Genomic DNA, 23,835 nt, shown 5'->3' with positions numbered 1-23,835 from the left:
CAACTATATACTCACATTCAAGTAAAAAGTTTTCATGTACTTATCAATGATAAATATATAATTAAAGTGTTATGAATAAAAATATACATTTATTTCCAAAATGTTCTCATGCCTCCATAAACATATCAATGTTAATAAAAGCATTTTATTTTCTAATTTAAACAGAAAATATAAGAATAATAAGAAATATGCCATAATTAATTTTAATAAGTCAATTGCTCTAATTATACTTTTAATTAAAATATACTTTACTTAAATTATACTTTTGTCTTTTTGGGTAAAGACGCAATTTTTAGACATTGTTTTCAAAACTAAGAAAACAAGAATGATAAATTTAAAAAAGTACTTAATTTATTGCAGATTGTACAGTTACGCTGATATCAAACCAGTCATCCATATTTTAAACCAGCTTGAACATTTAAACGAATTTTAGAACAAAGGTTGGTTAGATTGTGATTAAAATTTATACATTCGTTTGACCAATGCATTCAATCCTAATTTCAGGTTTATTTTGTTTTTGATTGGTTATTAGTAAAATTTTAAATTACTTAGGTTTATAAAATATTTCACAATTAAGAAATTGCAATGGCTGACCAAACTTACCAATGTAATGCAACCTACAAAGAGGGAAACGTATTGATTTATGAAGCAAATTAGGTTTAAAATTTTTAATTGGGAACAGTTAATAATATAGTTTCCTCAACAGACAGGATACAGAAAACTTTGGTTTATTTATAGATATAACAAATACTTCCAATATTTCTTTATGTCTCTTCTGAATATTGATAATCTTAAAATTTTGTGAACTTAGGTGTGGAAATATGATTCTTTTGTTGATTTTTTCCAATGCATTTTTTGTGTATCTGTTTTGTCAAATATATTTATTTGTTGTTTAGCATTTTATAACTGTACTAACCCCCTTCTGTACTAGCTTATATTTTTACCTTCATTCATCCAAATGGATCAAATTAGAAAATTAGAGCAGTCAAAGATTTTATTCATTTCATTGCAGTTCAAACGGGTCAAAAATGACCCACAATTGGACAGTTAAGAGTACAAAAAACATACATAAAAATTTAGAATTTAAAAACATTAGATAAAAATAATAAATGAATAATAACTGCAATAGATAATATTTACTAATCTATTTAATATTTCATTCTGTTATAAACTGTATAATTTTTAGTCTTAAATTATTTGAAAAATTGCAGTTCGTTCATCTCATTTGTTTAAAAATATAAGGGATGGTCTAATTAATAAATTAAATTGTGTTTCTCAAAGATTACTATCTGAAGTGGGACAATAATTAACTTATCAATTATGATTTTTTTAGTTAGCAAAAAAAATGAAGTAAATTCAAAACATTTATTTTTGCTTAGTAAAATCTGTTTAGCCATCCATTTATTCTACCGATCTTTAGGAGCTTTTTTTGATACTTTCTTTTGCTTAGTTCCATCTTTTTTAACAGCCATTTTTATCGTATCTTTAATCCATGTTTTGTTTGGGCCGGTATTTTTTTCTGCCTTTTTCGGTTTTTTCCCCATTTTTTTACTGACCTTTTTGATTGCTTCTTTTATCCACACTTCATTTTTCTCTTCGTCTTTTGTTTCTTTTGATGCTTCTTGTTTAATAACTGTTTTACAAGGTTCGTCCTTTTTTATTTCCACTTTGTTACCCTTCATTTTACTCATGTTAATTCCTTCTTTTATATCACGTGTTATATATTGTGACTTTTTTCTCATGGCTTCAGCTGTTGGCCGGTCTCTAATTACTATAACATCTCTTTTCAAGTTAAGTTTTTGTTTATTTTTAACCTCTTGTTTAACCTGTTGTGCTTTATTCTCTTCAGATTTTTCTGTAGTTTTTCTTGTTTTGTTATCTGCTATTGTTGTTATCTGATTTTCTTTCTGAATGTTTATTTTTACTTCTTTAGGTTCTTTTTTTAGGTCAAATATACTTTCTAAAAGATTGTTTTCTTTATGTTCTGCTGCTTCTTTTGGATTCTCTTTATTTGTTAAAATATCTTCCAAAGCTTGGTTAATACTCGGAGTCGGTTGTTCAACAACTGTCGTTCCTTTAGTTTCTTTGTTGTTTTTATCAGATGTATTAAAAATTTCATCAGCAGATTTGGTTTCCACACTGTTTGCCAATTTGGCTTCTTGTTTAGTATCTTTCGGTATTTCCTGTTCTTCATTTTTATTTTTGTTTTCTGTAGGTGTTTCCTTGTCTTTCAATTGAATTTCTTCTGTTTCCCCTTTTACAGCATTGTTTTTATTCTGTTCTACACTGTCTTTGTTCTCTACAGATCCATCGGTGCCCTTCATTTGTAAAATGGAACGTTTTGATTTTGGACCCTCATTTGAATTTTTATCCCCTTTGTCTTTTGTACATTTACCTTCTCCATTCTGCCTGGGCGTAAATATTTGAACGAAAGTACCTATCATTTCCAGAAGCATATGTCCAAAATGAGGTATGAGCTCAGGTGGCATGTTGTAGCCATATTGCGGACCTGGCAAGTAGATACTATAGCAGTATTTTACATTGGCAATGGCCTTTGCCCAGTCGAGACTTGTCCCTGCCGTACGACCTGCAAAAATAAATTGGCATTTATTATTGAGTAAAATCTATATTTTAATTTGTAGTTCACCTATGAGAGATGAAGACTGCCCAACATCAAATTCTGTGTAAAATTTTTCTCTGATTTTGTCACTTACATTCCAAGCTAGAAGTTCCTATGGATAAAAGATATGTATAAACATTAAAAAAACCTAAATACTTGTAATTTCTTTTTAGTAATAATTAAAAGGTAATAAAGTAAACAAACCACCCATATTATTAATTGAAACCATTTGAAGCATAATTAATGGTTTTTGAGAAATTTTCCCATAAAGTGATTCTAATTTAAGATTACCTGGATGGTCAAAAGTTTCTTATGAAAACTAAAGAAAAATTATAGTTATACAAGCTGAAAAACTGAATTAAAGTAAAGTAATTACTGTCATACAATAGAGCTTAATGTCCAACTATGCTTTTAGGTGACAGTAGTTGCAGCAGGGGACATTTTTTTTCTCTAATAATTATAATATAATCTAATATACTACAATCTAATATACAAAGTTGAACCCAGAACAACTAAAATAACAAATACGAGAATCAGACTCCCTAACAACTCAACCACAAGTCCCCAATGACTGAATCCGATGAAAGGGACCATGTCAGAAAACGTGGAGAACGATTTGCTTCATGTGCCATGCGTGAGTCACGTCCTTTTCAAAGACAGTCAGTTATGGTGTCCATGTCGTACCGAACCGATTATCGTGTAGAATGGATCTTTGCTTGCCATAAAGTACATCGAGGAATTTTTTCTGTAAGCTGTGGACCCTTTCGCTCCATTTATTGGAGACAACTTCGTGTTAATGCATGATAATGCTCGATCGCATGTAGCTCACCCATTACTTGAAGGACATAAGATTTACCACAATGAATCGGCCAGGACGTTCTCCTGACATGAATCATAAAGAACTCTTATGTGATATGATAAAGAGACAGGCTAGACATCGTTCGACGCCTGCAACAAGCGTTGAATAGCATAAAACCTGTTGAAGAATGGGTTTATTTTTCACAAGATGAAATCTGGTCACTTATTTACTAGATGGCCAAAATACTTAAGGTCCTTCGCGAGGCCAGAGAAGATAATTAAGAGCAAAACCAGGCAATAAATTTGAGGCCAGAAAAGATAATTAAGAGCAAAACCAGGCAATAAATTTAAGTTAAATTTTGATCTATAACTAACCGATTTTCCGTGTTTTGGTGAATTTTCTTTCAAACCGTCATAATTAAATGGTTTTTGTTACTTACTAATAAATTAAAATGTTTAGGCGTGGTTTTGATTCTAATTTAATTTTTAAATTCCCTATTGATTTAATTATTCGTAGAATCCGCAAACTTTTTCGTAAATTTTGAATTTTGAGAAATTTCACGTCTATAAATCAATTTATTATAAATAAAATCACTTCAGCGGCCCTGGATCCCTGCATGCACCCTGAGGGTTGATATATGACCTCTGCTGTTGCGAACCCNGATCAGGGAATGTAATAAAAGAATAAATAATGAAATAAATTAAAATAAAACACAATATTGAATATTGTACCAAATATAAAAAAATAGTACCAATAATAAGATTAGCTTTATCTTAATTTATCGAAGTCGTGAGGAGCGGTCAATAACAAGGTAGTTTAGAAAAAAACCTTCTTCAATTTTAGCCGAAATTGTGGCGTAAAGTGTTATGCTATTCTTGTGTTGTCATATTGGTTTTGTATGAAAGTGTTGTGAACACTTTACCTTGCAACACTTTCACACAAAACCTATATGACACCACAAGAATAGAACCACACTTTATCTACTGAAGATGACCCGACTAAAGGTCGAAACGCCGGCGAAAAATGAAAAAGGTGTTTTTCAAAACTACCTCATTCTTGAGCGCCCTCACGACTTCAACAAATTATGAAACAACAAGTCACTAAGAAACACACTTCTTTACCTAAAGTTAATGCATCGAGTTATTGTAATTTTTCATTAATTGTTACTCTTAGTTTTGTATAATCATAAAGCAAGGATTTATTACAATTGTACAAACTTTCTTGAATTTAAAAAAAATATTTCTAAAAAGATTGTACCTGTTTGGTAATTTATTATTTTAGAATTACATACATCTAGAAATGTATGTTAGTATGTATTTTATATTTACATTGTGTTAGAAGGTTCTATTTTCGTTTTATTATGTTAAACTATTTTGTATAATTTATTTTTTGTGGCTCTGAACAACAACTTGCTGTCAAGCAAATTATTCACTTAATTATTCAGATATCGATTAACGGTCACTAATCTCTACACATATTCACTTAATGCAGGTTAAATAAAAGGATTTATTTATTATTAAAACTCATGAATTTCTGATCTCGTTTAATTTGGTTTACATGAAAATAAGAATTTTTTAATAAAATACGTGGTCCGGGTTTTTGTTTTTGAGTGTCAATGCAACTTTGAAGAGCTATTGTATACTCCTGAAAAGTGCCGGTTCCAGCGGATATTAGCTGGAAGATAAGGAGCGTTGTTTCCAATTGAGGATGTTCCCTTATTTCAAACCGCATGCTTTGTACAAAAATATTGCCCCAAATGCAATCACACAGCTAAAAGAGCTAGAAAGGGGTTGCTTTAAGTGACGTTAAGCTTCAGTGGGGTGAATTTCCATCGAACCACAGATAAAGGGTTATTGGAAGAAGAGACCAGAGACCACGTGGGGGGTCTGTCCAAAGTAAAAACGCCTTGTTGTTTTTGCGAAAACAATATACAAACGTTCCAAATTAAAATTATTGCATTTTTCCGTCATTGCAACGGATTTTTGCATACACGCTTAAAAGATTCTTTGAGCGCAATTAGAAGTGTCAACAACCCGTGAAAAGGCGTTTCGTTACTAAATGAACGATTGGTCAATTGGTCAATTTATTATTGGCCAAAATCCTTGAGGTTCATCGGAACGAAGTGGACACGCTTAGGAAAACGTCGTTATTGGATCCAATCTTTAGACCGGCTAAATTGCAAATTTCCGTTTTCTATTTGGAAAAAACCCACAGCTTATTAACGACAAAAACAAAAATGACAATTGCGTCCTGAATAAGAAAATAGGCAAAACTGAATCGTATTAAAAATATTTTATAAAAGTTCTTTAGCAAAGATGGTTGATGAGAAATGTTACAGTACAATATACTTTTTGAAAAATTACTCTCTTAATTACTATAGAATTTTTGTTTTAAGACGATTAAGAAAAACGTAAAAATATAAAAAGTTGATTTAATATTTGGGAATTACTAATATCATTTATTGGATCGCATTTTCTTGTATTACTTAACTCCCGAAAGTTTCTTTTTCCTCTCGCTCTCTTCCACTCTTTCACTTTCTAACTGTGTCAACGATAGTTTTTTTGTATACCCCCCTCCCTCTTTCTCACCCCCATCTCTCTCTCACTCCCTCCCCCTCTCTCTCCCTCTCCCCTCTCTCCACNTCTCTCTCCCTCCCTCCCTCCCTCCCTCCCTCTCTCCCTCTCTGATGATAATCTGATGTCCTGAGCAGAATTGGCCTGTACTTCTGAACGTCGCAGGTGAAAACGATCGGGTGACGACGAAAATTTAGAATACTACTATGACTATCCTTTTGAGCCTTGTGACCGGCACAAAGTCGTTGCAGTTGCGAGAAAGACTAGATAAAATTGAAAACGACACGGAGTTTCAACTTGTTTTAACGACGCAATTGTATGGTGTAAGCACCCTGATTGACTGAACAAGACATATGCTTTAAGCCTGTGTATTTTTCCATGAACTTGTGATATTCGATTTTCAAGTCTGGGGATTTATCTAATTTTCTTTTTATGTTGTGGAAACGTGTGAAAGCCCTGGAGCGAGAACTCTCAAGCTATGGTGGGATTCAGCTAAACGGCAGTCCTACGACATATCGTCCGGATTCGGTTCGATAATGATTCTTTACAAAAAATGCGATCGCAATGTAAATCTTCTTTATATAAGAAAATTTGTATAGTCAACAAAACTTGGTTATACTTCAAATTAATCGATAAATAAAAAATCAATTCCGCCTGTAAAAAGTTCATTGCAAATGGACGGATGTACTTTTACCAACTTAGATAAAAATTAATCTTTATGTAAGGAATTGGTTGAGATGAAAAAGTCAGTGTCACGAGCGGGATTCGAACCCACGACGGCTGCTCTGCAACTTGAGCTATCGTGACTTCGACCCACAAGGACACCAACTTCCCATCTCAACCTACCTTTCGAATTTTCCCTCCTTTTTGCAATTGTTCAAATGTAGTGTAATCAGGATTCGATTCTCGGCGACAAATAAAATGGCCACGGAGAGCTTTAGTAAAGATATGCTTCGTTTTACTTATTAAATCCATTCTTTTTCGTGGTCCGTTTGACCAATAACTTCTTTCAATTAATTAATATTTATGTAAAAGGTTGAATGGTTGAAATGAAAAAGTTAGTGTCACGATCGGGATTAATCCCGATCGTGACGCAGACTTTTTCATTTTAACCAATGCCTTACATAAAGATTAATTAACTGAAAGAAGTTATTTGGTCAATCGGACTACGAAACATAATGGATTTAGATAAAAATTTTAATTTAAAGGAAACATAATAATTTCGAACCCTGGTTGTTTAAAACTTCAGGTGGCCGAATCTTTGGAATATAAGCAGGCCGGGTCAAAAAGTGTATGTCCATTTCCGCGAATTTAGCCTGAGAAACGCTTTAGCAAGTTGTCTAGTTGATTTTCTTCGTTCCAGTTGATCACTGGGGGGGCTAAAACTCCATATTTGTACTTCAAAAGTTGTTTCATAACAACTTAGAGTAATTAGCATTGCGGAACAATTTTAAAACTATCTTAGTTCGACCAAACGCATAGCATAAACATTCTGAAGACATGCTATACTGTCTTACACTCTATCACTAAATCGAGGATGACACGAACTCCGTCAAGTCTAGAGTCATCAGTGCTACAACTTTCCTTTCATCAGATATAAATAAATAAGGTAGTTTACAGTTTATGTAATTTTTAAAAAGAAAGTTTTTTTGTACCGACGAGGGATAGAAGGGCGTTATGTAAGATAACAAGTACTATTCAGCCGTGGGCTAATTGCCCTTCAAATAAAATGGTATGTAGTATATAATTGTTTTAAAATAAACCAGTTCTTTCCTGTCTAGTTAAATATTATGTTTGGTGCTTTTTTTTTTTCTGAGTTTAAAAATGTGTTTTAACTACTACGTTTTGGGATTACATTATCCAACCTTATAAAAACTTAACAAAGATAAAAATGTTAACTTATATCAATTTGACAATGTTTCTTTCAATCACGAAGTTATTTTTGTATAGTGTAATTTTGATTAAGAGAGAAAAAACCTTTATTTAGGGAGTAGAGACCCCTAAGAAAATCAATAAGGTCACAAAGTTTTTTTTGTAAATCTGGCACTTGAATTAATAAAGTTTGACGTTTATATATATTGAAATAAATTGACATAAAACACACAATATTGTACCAAATATAAAAAATAGTACCAATAATAAGATTGGGGGCGTCGGTGGCCGCAACGGTTTAGGCGGTGACACGGCGCTCATCAAGTAAGGTAAATTTTATTAACGTCCCGGATTCGAATCCGACATACTTACAAATGGTCTTTTTTTCAAAAACACCGGCACTCCGAGGATTGATCTGCTGTTGCGAACCCGATTTGTAGGGCAAATAGTAATAATAAAGAATACTATCATAACTACTATAAAAGTCGAGAAAAGGAAAGAAACAAACTTTCTTATTTGTTAAAAGGACCTGAAAATAATGTGGACTAAGTTGGCTCTATTTGGAGGGAGATGAGATGTTTGTACAGGAGGGATTTAAAAGAGGTAAGGGAAGTTTCTTTGCGGATTGGCAAAGTAAGAGAATTCCAGATATTTGTGGCTCGAGCAAGGAAGGACCTCTTAAATGTAGAGGTTTTATGACGAGGAAGGTATAGGTCCCTGGGAGATGAGCGGGCGTTAAGAGAATGGATAAAAGATTTGAATTAGCTGGAAAATATAGTGAGGTCGACGAGAATTTATTGATTGGTAAAGAAAGTGGCCTAGGAAATATTTCCTACCGAAGGAGGTATGAAACCAGAATAGGTCTGAATATAGGTGTAATACTCTGGATATTCGGGTGGTGCAGAAAATAAATCTGACCCAACAGTACATTTTCCAGACGCTTATCTTGTTCCTCCGAAAGCTCACTTTAGTGACTGGGAGTTTTGGTGGCCGTAAAAAGGGCCGGTGTTGTTTCGTAGCATCGAGCCCGGAGCAGTGTGCGTATGCCGTTGGTGGTGATCGGTGACCGAGTGAACCGTTAGCTGAGGTCTGGGGGCCGTGAGTCGGTTGACTCCACATAGGCCGAAGGGACTCGAGTGCAGCAATTAGCCGAGAGCAGCAGTTGGCGTTTATAGCCAACTCGGCTGTGTTGAGAAAGCGAGAATCAGGCTAATGTTGTGAGTACCCTTGCTGTTGTCGTTGTCGATTTCAATGTTCCATTAGTGACAGGTAAGACCTCGTCGGGTTGACGAGTCTGCTGTCGTTGTTGATTAGTGATGGGTAAGAACTCGTCGGGCTGACGAGTCTGAGGTCTGCAGGCAGTGTCCCTGCTTATATTCGGAAGGGCTCTATTCTGATTGGCTGCAGAGTGGAGGGCGAGAACATTCCATAAGCGGTAGTGGCCGGTAACTGTATATAGCCACTACACCCACCATAAGGTGTAGTCGAAGAGGCACGTGTGCATGTTAACAAGCATTACACACTAAATACCCCTAGTATACGGGGGGGGGTTGATATGATCGCTCAATTCCAAATCCCCGTAAACAATATTATTTAAAAAAAATTATATAGAGCCAGCGATACCATACGATCCCACATCCTAACAATACTTATACCTACTTCTTCATTTCCTACAAACGTATAGACATTGTATTATTAATAGTAGGCTTCAAATTAATCACTACCATCGGTATTCGTTCAGATAAAAAGTTGGAACCGCTAATTGTGCCGATCCACAGACAAACATTTGTTATTACTTTTAAATAGTTTCTTACTAGCTGTTCACGATCTTCAGGTTGAGTCAGGTCGTAGGACCAAGGATAGACGATACTCTGGTCGGGGCTGTGGAGGCTAAGGTACATCTTCACCCTTGGTTCGAAGCAGAGAAAGAAGTCCCTAAGGGCGCAGGACTCTGCTTCGGAAAAGGGCTCGCTTCCGCAGTAAAACTGGGAACAGGGGTCACGAATCCTTTCTGCTCCGCCCTCTGGAAAAAATACAATAAAAAGGCTTAGAAAATAGTAGTTTTATGAATAAAAGTTAATAAAGTTTTAAATTTACATATGTGTCAACACCGTACACTTGTTGACTAATGATACCTTAGGGGGAAAATAAATTCAGTATTCTTTCAGGAAAAGACATGGGCATATATTATTATTTATTTTATACAAAACGTAACAATAAACATATTGCAATATGATAAAAAATTAATCAATTGTTTTTATTTCTTATTATCAGCTAGCGTTAAATTAAATTAGATTTTTTTTCTAGACCACTGAAAATAATGAAAAAAATGGTCTACTAGTTAAATACCTAATTTGAAGTTTTATTTAAGCTATTTAATTAATAATTTTCTCGCCTTACTTCACTATACTTTTTGGCAACAAGAAAAAAGACGTGTGATGGCCACGCCATATTTATTAATAATCTTTGTGTGAGGTATTGGTTGAAATGAAAAAGTTAGTGTCAAGAGCGGGATTCGAAATCATGATAGCTCAAGTGGTCCAGTGGCGTATTTGGCCGGTCGTGGGTTGGAATCCCGCTCGTGACACTAACTTTTTCATTTCACCCAATAAAAAGCTTTTAAAGTACATATATGAAGTTTTAGCCCCTCCCCCAATGATCAACTGGAACGAAGAAAAGCATCTAGACAACTTGCTTTTCTTCGAACCCAACATACTTCCGAATGGAATTTTTTTATACACGAATCTCGGGGGTTGATATGATCGCGCAGTTGCAAATCTCGGTAAAAAATATATTTTTTAAAAATACAGCTTTATATATTAATTTAAGAAGTTTAAGTTAGGCGTAAAACATTTGATAGAACTATGGTATGAAATGAAACATCGTGAGAAATACTTAGAGAAAGGGTGAAAAAAAAAATATTTTGAGTAAGTACATAGATCATTGCATGACTTCAACGGATTTTGACTGATTACACAAATTTAAAGGTGTATAAATTATACGGCAAATACGAACAGAAATATTAGCTTTGATAGTTTTCCCTTTCGTTTCTGTAAAAACGATTTTAAGAGAAAACAAATGTTTGATGTCAAGATTTAAAAGAAAAACTTACCTTTCCATTTGTAGGAGAAATTTCTGTTGATGTCAATACCTCGGCAGTGGTTGATGAAAGTGTTGTTCCTGTTCTTCCTCCAGTTTTCCTTAAATGAGTTAACGTTATCATTTTTATGTGTAACTTTGATGTGACCATCAGATAATGTGCTGCATTATATTTTGCAAACGTGTACAAGTAAGCATGAGTCCAGATTTACAATGATTTTCGGGTCAAAACAGCAATCATCGGGGACATTGCTTCATCGAATTTTATTTTTGCAAATTGTATAGGCTAGTTAAATGATTCGCGGATTTGAGATTTGGTAAATTTCTTATAAAGTTATATAATGGCGGCGTCGGTAGTCGCTGGTCGCAAGGGTTTAGGCGATGACGCGGCGCTCATCACTGTAAGGTAAAGGTACCGGGTTCGAATCCAGTGGCCCTGCATTCGAACCCGATTGTTAAATTACCTAATTAATTAGGGTCATTAGATTTTCCGACGCTAATTAAAAATGATAAACCTTTATTCGGAAAACTGGCAAATCTGATACTCACATCGGTTTCAATGGCGAACAGATAACCGTCAGGATTGAGTAGTGGTGCGATGGCCAAGTCGACAGTCTCCAATATCTTAGTCAGTATTTTGTCCTTTTTCTCTTTGGCCAATTGGCCGATGGCGTAAATAGCCGCCGCGGCGGCCACTTTCTCCCTGGGATGGCACCCGGCTTCAATGAGTACGACGGGCTTATTGCCGTTTTCTTCGCCTACGAATACCCCCGGTATTTCTTGTCCTCCGGCTGTTTCCCCGATTGACATGTACTTGAGCTTTTCTTCTTTGCATATGAGCTTGAGCAAACTTACTATCTGTAAAAAAATTCAACAGTTAAAACCGAATCACAATCCGAGTTTCAGGATTACGACCTCTTTTGAAGATAGGTAGCCCTTGTTTATCATAGAATAGGTCGCTTCCCAAAAAGGGTTGTTTTTGCATACTCTGCGCATACAATTGCAAAAATATATAATTCCACATAACAGCATGATTATGTCATAATCTAACTTAAAGATAAAATTTATTAAATAATATTTAAAAAAATTAATACATCGTTATGAAACTTTGTGTATGTGTTGGTGTTTATGGTTAATTTGTGTATATGGATGGTACGAATGGGACAGAACTTTAGAGAAAAAGAAGTTTAATATTCAATATGCCCCATTATATGTATTAAGCCAGAAAAAATAGCAAAAAATAGTGAAATATTTGAATACTCCAAAGTGAACAATAACAGACCAACTAATCAGCATATATGGCAGTTTCTAAACACTTCATTGAAAAAAGGCGTAACGCAATACATAATAATCTAGAATGAATCGACCATTCAAAAGACACATGAAATAACTCTTTTAAAAGACAGACGATGACTTATAAAAGGGAGTAGTCAGATATTCCCCCAACTAAAAGGACCTTTTTACCGGATCCCTCAAGGAAGTGTATTTTCCAGAAATTTGGAAAAAAGTTAGGGTGAAAACTTCTTTAGACAGGAAACGGAACGGACGTACTCTAAAAGTAAATTCATTATGTTTAGAGGTCTATTGACCAAATTACACGACATTTGAAAAACGGCAAAAAGGAGGGAAAATTCAAAAGGTGGGTTGAGATGGGAAGTTGGTGTCCGAGTGGATCGAAGCCACGATAGCTCAAGTGGTAGAGCAGCGGCGTATTTAGCCGAAGGTCGTAGGTTCGAATCCCGCTCGTGGCACTGACTTTTTCGTTTCAACCAAAACCTTACCTAAAATTAAAGTTGAGTAAAGTTTCAGAAAAGCTGATATTGTCCAAACTCAAATCACCTTATAGAGGAGAAATGCTCGGAAATACAGTTGTAAGGAAGATCTCGGTACTGACAATTCTAACACTAATAACTGATGTAAAACAAAGCAAAGGGATTTACTCGTTAGCAGTGTTCTTCGACATACATAGAGAACCTGTGACAACAAAGAATGGTGTCTCGTACTGGAAGAAATCTAAAAGGAAAACTGCCCAAGAAACCTCTTCTCACCAACAAGGAATTATTTTGAAAATCTAAAGGCTCTAAAGGGACTGAATTAAAACGTTCAGTAACCGAGCACAAGGTAGCAAAAGGGTGCCCCCAGGGGTCTATACTTGGACTTATTTGCTGGAACGCCGTTATCGACACCCTCATAACCAAACTAAAAAGACTCGAGAACCTCGTAGACGACCTGGCTTGAACGATCGCCGCAAATACCAAGAAAAAACTAGAAGAAAAGACAAACGTTCTTACCCTAGTAATATCGGAGTGGTGCAAACAAATAAAATTGCAACTAGCATCGGGAAAATGCTAAATTTTATTTCAAGGGACACTTCAAAATGATCCAAAAGTGATAGTAAGCAACAAGCGCATTAATTGCGGCTTCACGCAACATACGGAATACTAAGGGGAAAATTAAATGCATTTTTCAGAACTAAGGCAGTTCTCCGAAGTAGTGTGGGGCTTCGTTGGTACAGCAATGGCTATCATATATAAAAGTGTTTTATCCCGATAGCAGCTTACCCAATACTAAACTCCAAAGGAAAAATGATGCTCGAATTAGCACGGATAGCGTTACTGAGGACGACAAAGGAGTATCGCATTATAACAAATGATGCCCCGCAAATGATCGTAAAAGCCTCACCGACTGATTTGCGCCTGAAGATGCAGGTATAAAATGTTCCTCAAGGATAAAAAGAGGTGGGAAATCGAAAGCTAAGAAATTGGCTAGGAATAAACGAATTAGATGGGAATCGGCAAAAAGATGCTCCAGAACTGGATAAATGAACAGTGGTACGTTAGATGACCATTGCTTCCCGTATTTACTCAGAGCCCTTAAAAGAACAAGAGGATCTTTTACGTCCGTACCTAGCCTTTTCGGCCCTACCGGACGTTTTAATTCTCAAGATGAGAGATGACGCACCTCCGATCACGACCGGATGGGTGTTACAGCGTACAGGTGTTGAGGGGCCAAGACGGACCTCACTCCCCGCTTGTCCATTCCGAGTGGATGGGGCTGTATTAAGCACCAGACAGTGTGCCGCACGGCAAAGGGAAACCTCATATGGCTGAAATGCATCAGCCAGGGCCGACCCGCCGGCTCCCTAGATAGAAAAGGCGACTCTATCTCCCAGAGTATTGGGGCTCCTTCAGCGTAAGAACTTCCGGATCCGCTCCGGCCGCGGTTTTGTTTAAAGTGGAATTTCTAACCCCCTAGAGGAACACTGCCCTCGGAAGAAAACCGCAAACGGTTTCACACTAAGTTCTCGCCAGGAGTATCGCCAAAAAGCCACTATGAGTCCACTCCCATGTGGCAGGGTTGGACTTGGAACATTTTCTGCTACCCCGTAGTCCTGGAACCCTAACCCTCGTGTGCCTCTGATAAAGCACCCATTCCCCTGCCGACCCGGAGGCCGACACGAATCCAGCTTGTGCTTTAGAGAGGTTGCCACGCTCCCAAGGCTACAACATTATGTTGTGCCTGGATACCCCCCTTGCATCCAAGGGTTGGGAGTGGTCTCAAGGAAGTATGCCGATCGACCTGGATTATTGAGAAAAAGAAGTGACCGAGGACACGACGCTCACCTTTTCAGGTTGCGCCCCCCCCCCCGCCTCGGCCACTTTGTAACACCCATTGTCGCCGTAGTTCCACATTAAGTGGGCTGTGATTCCTCTGGATGAATAAAACAGATGAGATTGCCGTTCAAGTGCCGAACGAGTCGACACCATCCCGACCAGTTTTCTCGAGGGGTGAATCTGAGACTGTGTGGCCTCACGGCCCACAGCTCGGATTAAAGCTGTTCATTCTCAGATACCCTTCCCCACATGTGAAAAAAGACAGGGCGACCTTTAATTTCCCAAGCGTAACAGCAAGGATAAAAGGTCCTTGGATTAAGCCCGACTTCTGGGTCCTCCAGTTTTTGAGCTCGAACGGGAATTTAAAGGTCATGAAAATATTCTGCATCTCGGATTCGGCAGATTGCATGGAATGCGATAAAGAGGAAACCTTGGAGCGTGTATTCTCTGAGTGAGAAAACTTCCACATTAAAGAGAACCACTGCAAACAAAAATCCGTAAATGGCCCCAACAGCTTAAAAAATAAACCGATAACGTGGAAAATTATCAAGTTTTTCACAACGCCATAGTGGAGATAGGAAGGAAAAAGCCGGTTATTTTCCCTCAATTTAAAAAAAGCTTTACTATAGACCATGCATTTCAAAAATTGTTATAATGTTTAATGTTAAATTGTTCGAACCCAAATTTGATCATTTATAAATTATTAAATGTATAAACTTTCCTATTTATATTTTTTTAAATGTTTATTTATTTTAATGTTTTATTTTCTGAAATGATTTTTTGTATATGTATGTTAATTTTATGTTTTGTGTTTGTTAAAAATTGTATAAAACAAGAGGAAAGACAAGAAGGGAATCTTTTAAATTCCGATTGGTAAATTAAATTAAATATTAAAAAGTTTTGCCTCCATTTTATCCCTTAGCCACTGAGGAATAGGAGAGATGTTAAAGTAAAATCTTCCCACTTTAGGTCACTTTTTCAAAATTCCATTATGGTGGTCTGCCGGTATGGCTTATCCTAAAGTACGGCGAGGAAGGTGGAGGGCAAAGAAAACAAAATAAGAAAGCAGGAAGTTAAGAATAAAAACAAAGGTTGGAAACAAAAATACGTAAAAGGAATGGAATTGTCGCATAAACATGGCCAGTAAACGCTGTGGGAAATCGATTTCATTATTATGGCAATTTAGAAATTAAAAATAATTCAACAAAGACCAAGAAATATTCGGTTTAATAAGTAACCTGTACGACTCTTTGTTTTTGGACATTAGCCGGTTATTTTTAAACATCCGGCCAATAGATTACCTACCTTTGACGTATTCTCAAAATTTTTCCGTCACATTATGTTTAACGTCAAATGAGTTTTAATAATAATTTTCCGGGTATTATCATTGATTTTGATTAAAAAAACGACACACGCATGTCTTTATCGAGTTTTGAGAGTGCCCAAGTGCCCCCCCCCCGGAGGGCACTCTCAAGACGACACAAAGAATGGCACAATTACGCAGAAAACAATCACTTTGAAACCTGAAGATGATCTCAATAAAGATCGAAACGTTGGCACGATAAAGAAAATGTTTTTCTACGTCACACCAAACCGCATCACACGATCTCCCAATAATCATTGATTAATGGTCAATAAACACCACACATAAATCAGTACATTTAAAACGAAGGGGCTAGGTGGCGCTAATCACTGCAAGGTAAAAGTCCCGGGTTCGAATCCTGCTTCCCTGAATACTTACAAATTTTTTGTTTTTTCAAAAACACCGACACCCCAAGGGTTCATAGTTTGTTTTTAGCACTTTACATTAGCAATTTATCATTTATACTATGTAATCTTAATTTTCGTTTAGTATTAGATAAAGAGTTGATTGATAATTAGGGTACTAGGCTGGCTTAGGCAGGGTCCATTGATTATATTATTATCCACATACTCAAGTAAAGCTGAGTTATTGCTTGTAATAACCATTTTCTAAATAATTCATGGTTTTAATTACATTAAGCTGAACAAAAAGGATAATTTGATGTTAATCTCTGGTGGTCCAGTTATATAGGAGGGCATATAGCATTTTCTTCGTTCCTATAATAAACAATAATATATTTGTCCTAGGCCATTATAAACACATTAACCTTGTATACAATTTTCAAAACCATTCTATCATCTGATAACCATTTTCTTTATTTGAACTAGATTGGCAGTTAATTATCTGATTCATTAGATTATATGGATGTTTACTTGTGGTTCCGATTACTGATATTTTAAAAATATTTTATAATGTATAACGTCCTTTAGGATCTAGGGCAACTGGTTTGGACTCGGGAATTATACTGACGTCAGATGTAGGCGTCTTTAAGGTCGTTTTTTCTCGAGCATGTTTCTCCCTAAGAAATCAATGGGTGTCTGGAGAAGACGTCAGGACGTAACGAATACTGAGACCTCCTCGTTCGTTACGTCATTGTCGCCTAGTCGGAAGGACATTTTGTCCGCTCTTATTCGGGCATTGTAAAAAAAAACCCATTATCATCGTCCGTGAACGGTAGAAAGTACTTCCGACTCCTAGAACGACTTGCACAACACGGCTTTATTGTAAACGGGAGAAAATAAATTCGGATTATGTTATTTCCGGTCAGTTTGCCAAGGATAGATACTTGGCCCGGGTTTATTGCTGAGTTAACTCGAAAATTGATGTACACTAGTCCAAGAAAATGATGTTTTCCTTGCGTGTACTACTTTTCAGGGGGGTAGTGTTTAATGCCTGGTTCAACCTCATTTTTACAATGGTTAATAATGAAGACAAAATTCTTCCATCATCAGTCAAGATTATTTCAAGAAATGTTTCGTACTGTTCATTATATTCTGTATTTAATCAGTAGTTAAATTTAGTTTTCAAACGTTAAGCTAGACTTGTAATGAACTATTTTAAGACAACCTCACGGATGCAGTTTTATCATTACAATTATTATTGTCGTTTAGTGAAGAAAACAGTAAACAGATTATGGGAAATTGATCGATTTAGCAATTTTGATATTTTTTAAATTTAACATTCTTCTCCTGCTAAGCTTAAGCTCGACTTGTAATAAACTATTTTATGAAACCCTCACGGATGTAGTTTAATTATTACAAACGATTATTATTGTCGTTTAGTGAAGAAAACAGTAAACAGATGTATGGGAAATTGATCGACTTAGCAATTTTGTTATTTTTAATTTAAATTGTTTTTCTCTTACGAATACATTACGAGGTGTCAGCTTCCTACAGTACCCCTGATTTTTCAAAAATTACTCAACTTATAACAAATATTTAAACAGGTTTTCATTAGTTCTGATTCCGAATATCGCAATAATTATTTGTTTTATCAATTTCTTTAAAAAAATGTTTAAAAAGTGAACCTTTTCGATTCAAATAGTAAGCTGCATGTTCATTTGGAGATGCATCAAGTTCATTCCATTTTATAAATATTGGCGAAAACGTTAGATACTGCAAAAATAATAGGTTAAATCAGATACGGCAAAAACTTCGTCATTATTTTTAGGTCAAAATACTTTTTTGAAGATTTTAGTATCTGGTTTAATGCAACATTTATTTGAAATTTAAAAATAACTTAGGTAAGTAAAGAATTCTTTAGATTACTGATAAGGGAAAAAACAAAAAAATGAATTATCTGTATTTGTTGGAAGTTTTTGCCTTCAATTATGATGCAGTAACCCGATTTTTTTACTAAGGTTCGCAACAGCAGAGGTTATATCAACCCTCGGGGTGCCGGTTTTTTAAATATTTTTTTAAACTCATTTGTAAGTCTACAAGATCAACTATTTAAACTGTCCGGCAACTTACGTCGGTCTTACATCCCAATATCTGAACAAGAGAGTAAAGCAACATATCTATGATTGCAAAAACCAAAAAAAACTTCTACAGCACTGGCTACTCACCATTTTGAAGACCAACACAATTTCAAAAATCCAAATATACATACAGAACAAAACAAATATAAACGTAATTTCTTAGAAATAGTTTATATCAACCGAGATAAACACAACATCAATTACAGAACAGATACATGTAAACTCAGTCGCAGCTACGCCAATATCATTAATCTCATTCAATACAGATAACAAACCTATATCATCACATTACATTCCACATATCAAATATATTTTTCACATAGTCTAATTTCCCGACAATTCAGCTTTCCTTTTCCTATTTATCCCTTTCTATATAATCCTGAAAGGATAATCTGGCCGAACCATTATCAACACATTTTTTCCCTTCGTCGGCTCTTTTCACCTCAAAGAAGCCGACGCCTTATACAAAAATATCTTTTCTATACCGACATCCTTCCCCATCCCTTCAAAATCCAACGTATATAAACACAAAATAGCAAAATCTCACTGGCACTCTCGACCCGACACGCAAGAATGGCACAATTGCACAGAAGACAAACACTTTGAGTGAGTAGAAATACTTTGATTGAATATATAAAATATATTTTGCATTGTATAAACTCACTTTTCCACATCCAAAATGTAATTGTAATATGTAAATAATGTTTGTAAATCCCAGGCCCTGAAGATGATCTCAATAAAGATTGAAAAGTTGGCACGACAAAGAAAATGTTTTTCTGAAACCTACATCACACCAGACCGCATCTCACGTTTTCTAAATAAATATCGATTAACGGTCACTAATCACCACTCATTTGTAAGTATGTCGGATTCGAATGCAGGGCTTCTTCCAACTTCGTTATGGGAGTAACATTTTTATTTACTATTTAAAAAAACTGCCAAAAAATATTTCAGCGATACAAATCAAATAACCAAACCTAAACAAAAATTCATTTTTAATTTAAAACAATGGTGCTTTTGGTTTGCAGTATCTGATTTTACATGTTATTCTGGCAATATCTGAACTGATTTTGAAATGGATTTCGCCGTTTTTACTCGAATCCACTTGAATCTGTGAATAAAAATGTTGGTTACCATTTGGAAAAAAGGTCATTTTTCTAACTTTTTTACGAGGGTTCGGAACACAAAGGTCATATAAACCCACAGGGTGCCGGTTTTTTAATTTTAGTTTTTAATTTTTAATTTTGAATATTTATTTTTTTAAGCCCATTGTGTAAGTATGTCGGTTCCGAATACGCCTAAACCGTTGCGGTCACCGACGCCCCATCTAGTTCATTCAAGAAACTGAAAAAAAGACAACTTTAATTATTGAAATGTTCGAATGTGTAGAGCTTATACAAAAAAAAAAATCTATTTACGGTTAGCAGTTTTTGATAAAACAATTTACTTTAGCTGGATCCACATGGCACCACGCGTAGCAATGGGATTTCTTAAAAAAATCAGGGTGGATGTCTTTTAAAAGACGCGCGGTGAAACAACCATTTACTATTTACATTTTAATCATAATTGTACAGTGCTGTGAGCATATCCTTTATTAACCCGCAACATACATTTATTGACAAAATTGTTTGGTGGTGATTCTCAACTAAGGCAATTCCACCTGTTCCGTACCCCATTTTCTGTAAATTTAAATTTTATCAGTCTATAAACAAGATAACAATAAAGTGAAAGAAACATTATTTTTTGTGGGTTCGCAACAGAGGTTAAGTACCGGGTGATATCAACACCTTGGTCAATTTAGCACACAACGCATGCAGTTTCTAAATCCATTAACACTCTCACTCAACCTTAAATACACTCTTACCTACGTGCCATTCATTCAATTAGAATGGTGGAGTACTTGATACTCTTCCATCATCCCTCATACCTATTATATAACTAACCGAATTGAAGGTCCGATCGTGAACTCTGTATTCTGCCATCAGCCCTCTCACATTACACTTTCACGCCAATAAATAAATTCTCAACACACAAAACTATCATTACTGTATGGAATAAAACAACCATTCTCCATGAATCGAAACAGAGGACTCAGATACTCGCCGTCGTGCTCAAGCACGATTCTCATATCGGGTGTTACACGCTCTCTATATAGAGCCAAGGAGTTGCACCCTTAAATTAGGTGCGACACATCGAGTAAACTTTCTCTGCACGACGGACACATGCGTGAACGTTGCCCAAAAGTAAGTGTCCGTGTGTCAACCTCGCAAGGCCCATTCTTACAGATGAGGATCACCTTTCTTCTACAAGTCGGATCAAGGCTTTAAGCCGGCCTGTGGCTTGACGAGCACATTCACAGACTTCTGATCTGCACCGTTCCCAGGCTCATGGCTCGGCGAATCTCGAGTGGCATCCCATACCTTCCCCATGGGCCTAGGCAAGCTCTACCATCAGCTCCGGTGCCAAGAGTAACCAATGATAGAGGCAAAATGTGCCCCTTACCTTCCTTATCCTTCCTTACCCCTTTTCTTTTCCTTCTCCTCCCCCCTGCTTTGGCAGAGCCTTCCTGGCTTACTGAACTCGAACCCTCCGGCAACGGGTGCATCAGTAGGGAGTTCGTACGAACCCCCTGGTGGGCGATCGGTCCCACCTTATAAATAATACTGAACCACATGAGTAGAATATCCAAGCGACCTAATCTGTCCCTTAGTTTTTATTGTGAAAAAAATATTTTAAGACCACAAATTTTCTTTAAATCATATTCACCTTTCTTATTTGAATGGTGTACAGAATTTAGTTACCGTAATTTAGTCGTATGTGATCTGAACTAAAATGGCTCACTTTTCACATTTCTGACAACACTGCGATTCAAAAGGTTCACCATTTCACAAAATCATTAAGTTTACGTTAGTAGGGATTTCTACGGGCCGAAATGCTTCAAATAAATTAAATGACAATGATTTACGATGTCCCACCGTTTGACCTTTAAATCTTCTTAGTATGGGGAACCAAGCCTATGTTATTTTCCAACACAGAGATTTTTAGAATTTCTTTTACTTTATTTGACTTAGTATACGACCTTTTCTTTTATTTAGTACCGATCCCACTTCTGTTCAATAATAAACTGGTTCGATATAAGTTCAAGGATGACAATTTTACTAAGTATACAGTTCGTCTTTGTAGAGAGACGACTCAGATACTCAGATACTCTTTATTTGAGTTTGTGTACGTTGGCTGGCACGATCCTTTGAATGGGCATTCGTTTGATTGCGTCTTTGCTATTTTAATACATACAAATACATATTGTTAATCGTTTCAGTTACAGTATTTGTATTAAATTAAATTATTTCTATTTTGTATTTGTGTGTACGTGTGTGTGGTTGATTAAGTGAATATGTGTGTAATGTTTTAGAGAACTTTGATAATAATTATATTACATATTACCCCATTATATTTAGTGCCCTATTGGCCAAATTACTTCTTTCAGTTAATTAATCTTTTTATGTAAGGTTTTGGTCGGAATGAAAACGTTAGTGTCACGAGCCGGATTCGAACCCACGATCTTCGGGTCAATACGCCGCTGTTCTAACCACTTGAGCTATCGTGAAGTGGTAGAGCAACGGCGTATTTAGCCGTGGGTTTATTTCGTGGGCTCGAATCTCGCTCGTGACTCTAACTTTTTCATTTCAACCATTACCTTACATAAAGATTAATTAACTGAAAGAAGTTTGGTCTGTCGAACCACGAAATATAATGGGTTGAATATAACAGTGAAAAATTCGACGATTGATTTTTAATGTTTTCCTCATTTATTGGTCTAAAAACTCCTTTTATTCTCTGGTTCATTACAATTTCATTACACCATTGTGGGGTACAAATTATCAAAATATAAACTTTCAAATACAACAGCTGACCGGTTTTAAAAACAAATTCCCGGTTTCTGGTCGGGACATGGGGTACCTCGAGAGTTACAAGGTGTGGCTGAAAGCTTGGTCTGGGTACATCTTTGGAAAGTGTCAGTTGGAGCTGAACGAGATACAGAAGAATTTGGTGACCGTCCTTGGCCTCGTTCTGCTCTGGGACGTGGTTCTTATCGCGAGGTATTGGAGGGTGTACAAGAACAAAATCTGGGGGCTTTGCCTCTGTTCTAGGAAGAAAATGGAAAGGTTGAAAAGATCGTTGGAAATGCTCAAGCTTCCGAAAATCCACTCGCCCCGGATATGATAAAGACTAATTTTAGAGGTTTACCAACTTATTCATGAGATGGGTAAAAGTCTTCATTATTCCTTGTCTTCGGTCCTTTCTTAAATCAACACCGTATTTCAGTCGCACACTCACTGTATCTACACTAATCAAAACAACAGATGATTTGAGAACTTGGTTTTTCCATGTTTGTCGTTTAATCTGTCTGAATGTTCAACATCTACTTTTGTTAATAAAACGAAAATTGTGACTATTTCATTATTTTATTAATGAAAATAGATTATTATCATATAAACACATGATTAACAGATTGGAGCGTCATCTATGTTTAAAGATAATATTTAAAAATGTATTGTTCTATGGTTTTAACCGGATGCTTATAAAAACAATAATAAAAATTCTGGTAAGGTTTTATGAACATTTTCCTGTATGAATGCTAACCTGTCTCTTCATCATGCCCCATAAGTGTTCCATGGGATTTATATCAGGAGGACGTGCTAGACTCTGTCGCTACAGACTCCAATTAATGGGGGTCAACTGTAGCTACATTAGGTCGAGGATTATCATTAACAAGACGTTGTTGGATGGGGGCCGAATCATTCCACCCCATACCCATAACGGGTAAAAGTGATTGTCTTTGAATAAGGTGTAACTCACGCATGGCACATTAAGCAAAGCGTTCTCGATGTCTTCCGTGCAAGGTCTCGGTCATCAGAATGCCACAAAACCAAACCGGCACTCACCTGTGAAGAGAACAGCCCCACGTTCAAGTGTCCATGCAAGACGATATTGGCGAATAGTCGCCTTTCTACTCGATTGCTCTCCAGTAGTAGAGAAACTGATACGATACTAGGCTATTTTCACGAAGACTTCTGATGAACGGTTTAGAGCTACCCCTTACATTACGTACCGTTTGGAGTTGACTACCTATCAAGGAAGCTGGTGGGGATGACGGTCCCATAGTGCGGTAAGAGCGCCTCTAACTCGATCGAGACTTCTGGTGGCCCTAAACCGCTGTAGATCATCGTGGATGGTAGAGGTCTCAAAACTTGCAATTTATGAAAAAGTTTGTGGATTCAACATATAATTAAATCCATCTGGATATGGGGCAACACTGCTCAAGAGCACGTGGCGACAAAAAAATAAGTGGCGGTTAGAAGTGCTTTGGCTGTTGTAAAACTTGTAACGTATAAACAAATAAATCGTTTACCAC

At 36.1% G+C, this 23,835-nt stretch overlaps 1 protein-coding gene across 3 annotated transcripts; it reads right to left on the bottom strand.

Moving 5' to 3' along the window:
• Positions 1–1,351: 1,351 nt before the first annotated feature.
• LOC106663487 (carboxypeptidase B-like) lies at positions 1,352–22,915 on the bottom strand. Of its 3 annotated transcripts, XM_014388352.1 has the most exons (8): positions 22,672–22,914; positions 11,879–11,951; positions 11,513–11,821; positions 10,977–11,064; positions 9,679–9,887; positions 2,648–2,732; positions 2,396–2,587; positions 2,200–2,318 (listed from the first exon to the last, which is right to left on the bottom strand). In XM_014388352.1, exons 1-8 carry the CDS (start codon positions 22,698–22,700, stop codon positions 2,272–2,274), a joined length of 1,032 nt encoding a protein of 343 aa, XP_014243838.1. In that variant the 5' UTR covers positions 22,701–22,914; the 3' UTR covers positions 2,200–2,271. The 3 variants fall into 3 exon arrangements, with proteins under 3 accessions (XP_014243836.1, XP_014243837.1, XP_014243838.1); XM_014388350.2 differs by having other exon boundaries at positions 1,352–2,587; positions 22,672–22,915; XM_014388351.2 differs by having other exon boundaries at positions 1,352–2,587; positions 22,668–22,909.
• Positions 22,916–23,835: the final 920 nt, after the last annotated feature.

The sequence above is a fragment of the Cimex lectularius genome, unplaced genomic scaffold (assembly GCF_000648675.2).
Source record: "Cimex lectularius strain Harlan isolate CLEC.00 unplaced genomic scaffold, Clec_2.1 scaffold5, whole genome shotgun sequence".
NCBI classification, from domain to species: domain Eukaryota; kingdom Metazoa; phylum Arthropoda; class Insecta; order Hemiptera; family Cimicidae; genus Cimex; species Cimex lectularius.
The sequence above is the reverse complement of the archived record's forward strand: the minus strand, read 5'-3'. Positions and strand labels throughout refer to the sequence as shown.

Excerpts from the sequence above, each read along its gene's own strand:
- LOC106663487 (XM_014388350.2), bottom strand. The coding sequence starts at position 22,700 with ATGAAGACTTTTACCCATCTCATGAATAA. Across the intron at positions 11,952-22,671 it reads TTTACCCATCTCATGAATAA|AGTATGCAAAAACAACCCTT; the intron begins GTTGGTAAACCT and ends TTGTATGCGCAG. Across the intron at positions 11,065-11,512 it reads TGTTCGCCATTGAAACCGAT|GAAAACTGGAGGAAGAACAG; the intron begins GTGAGTATCAGA and ends AACTCATTTAAG.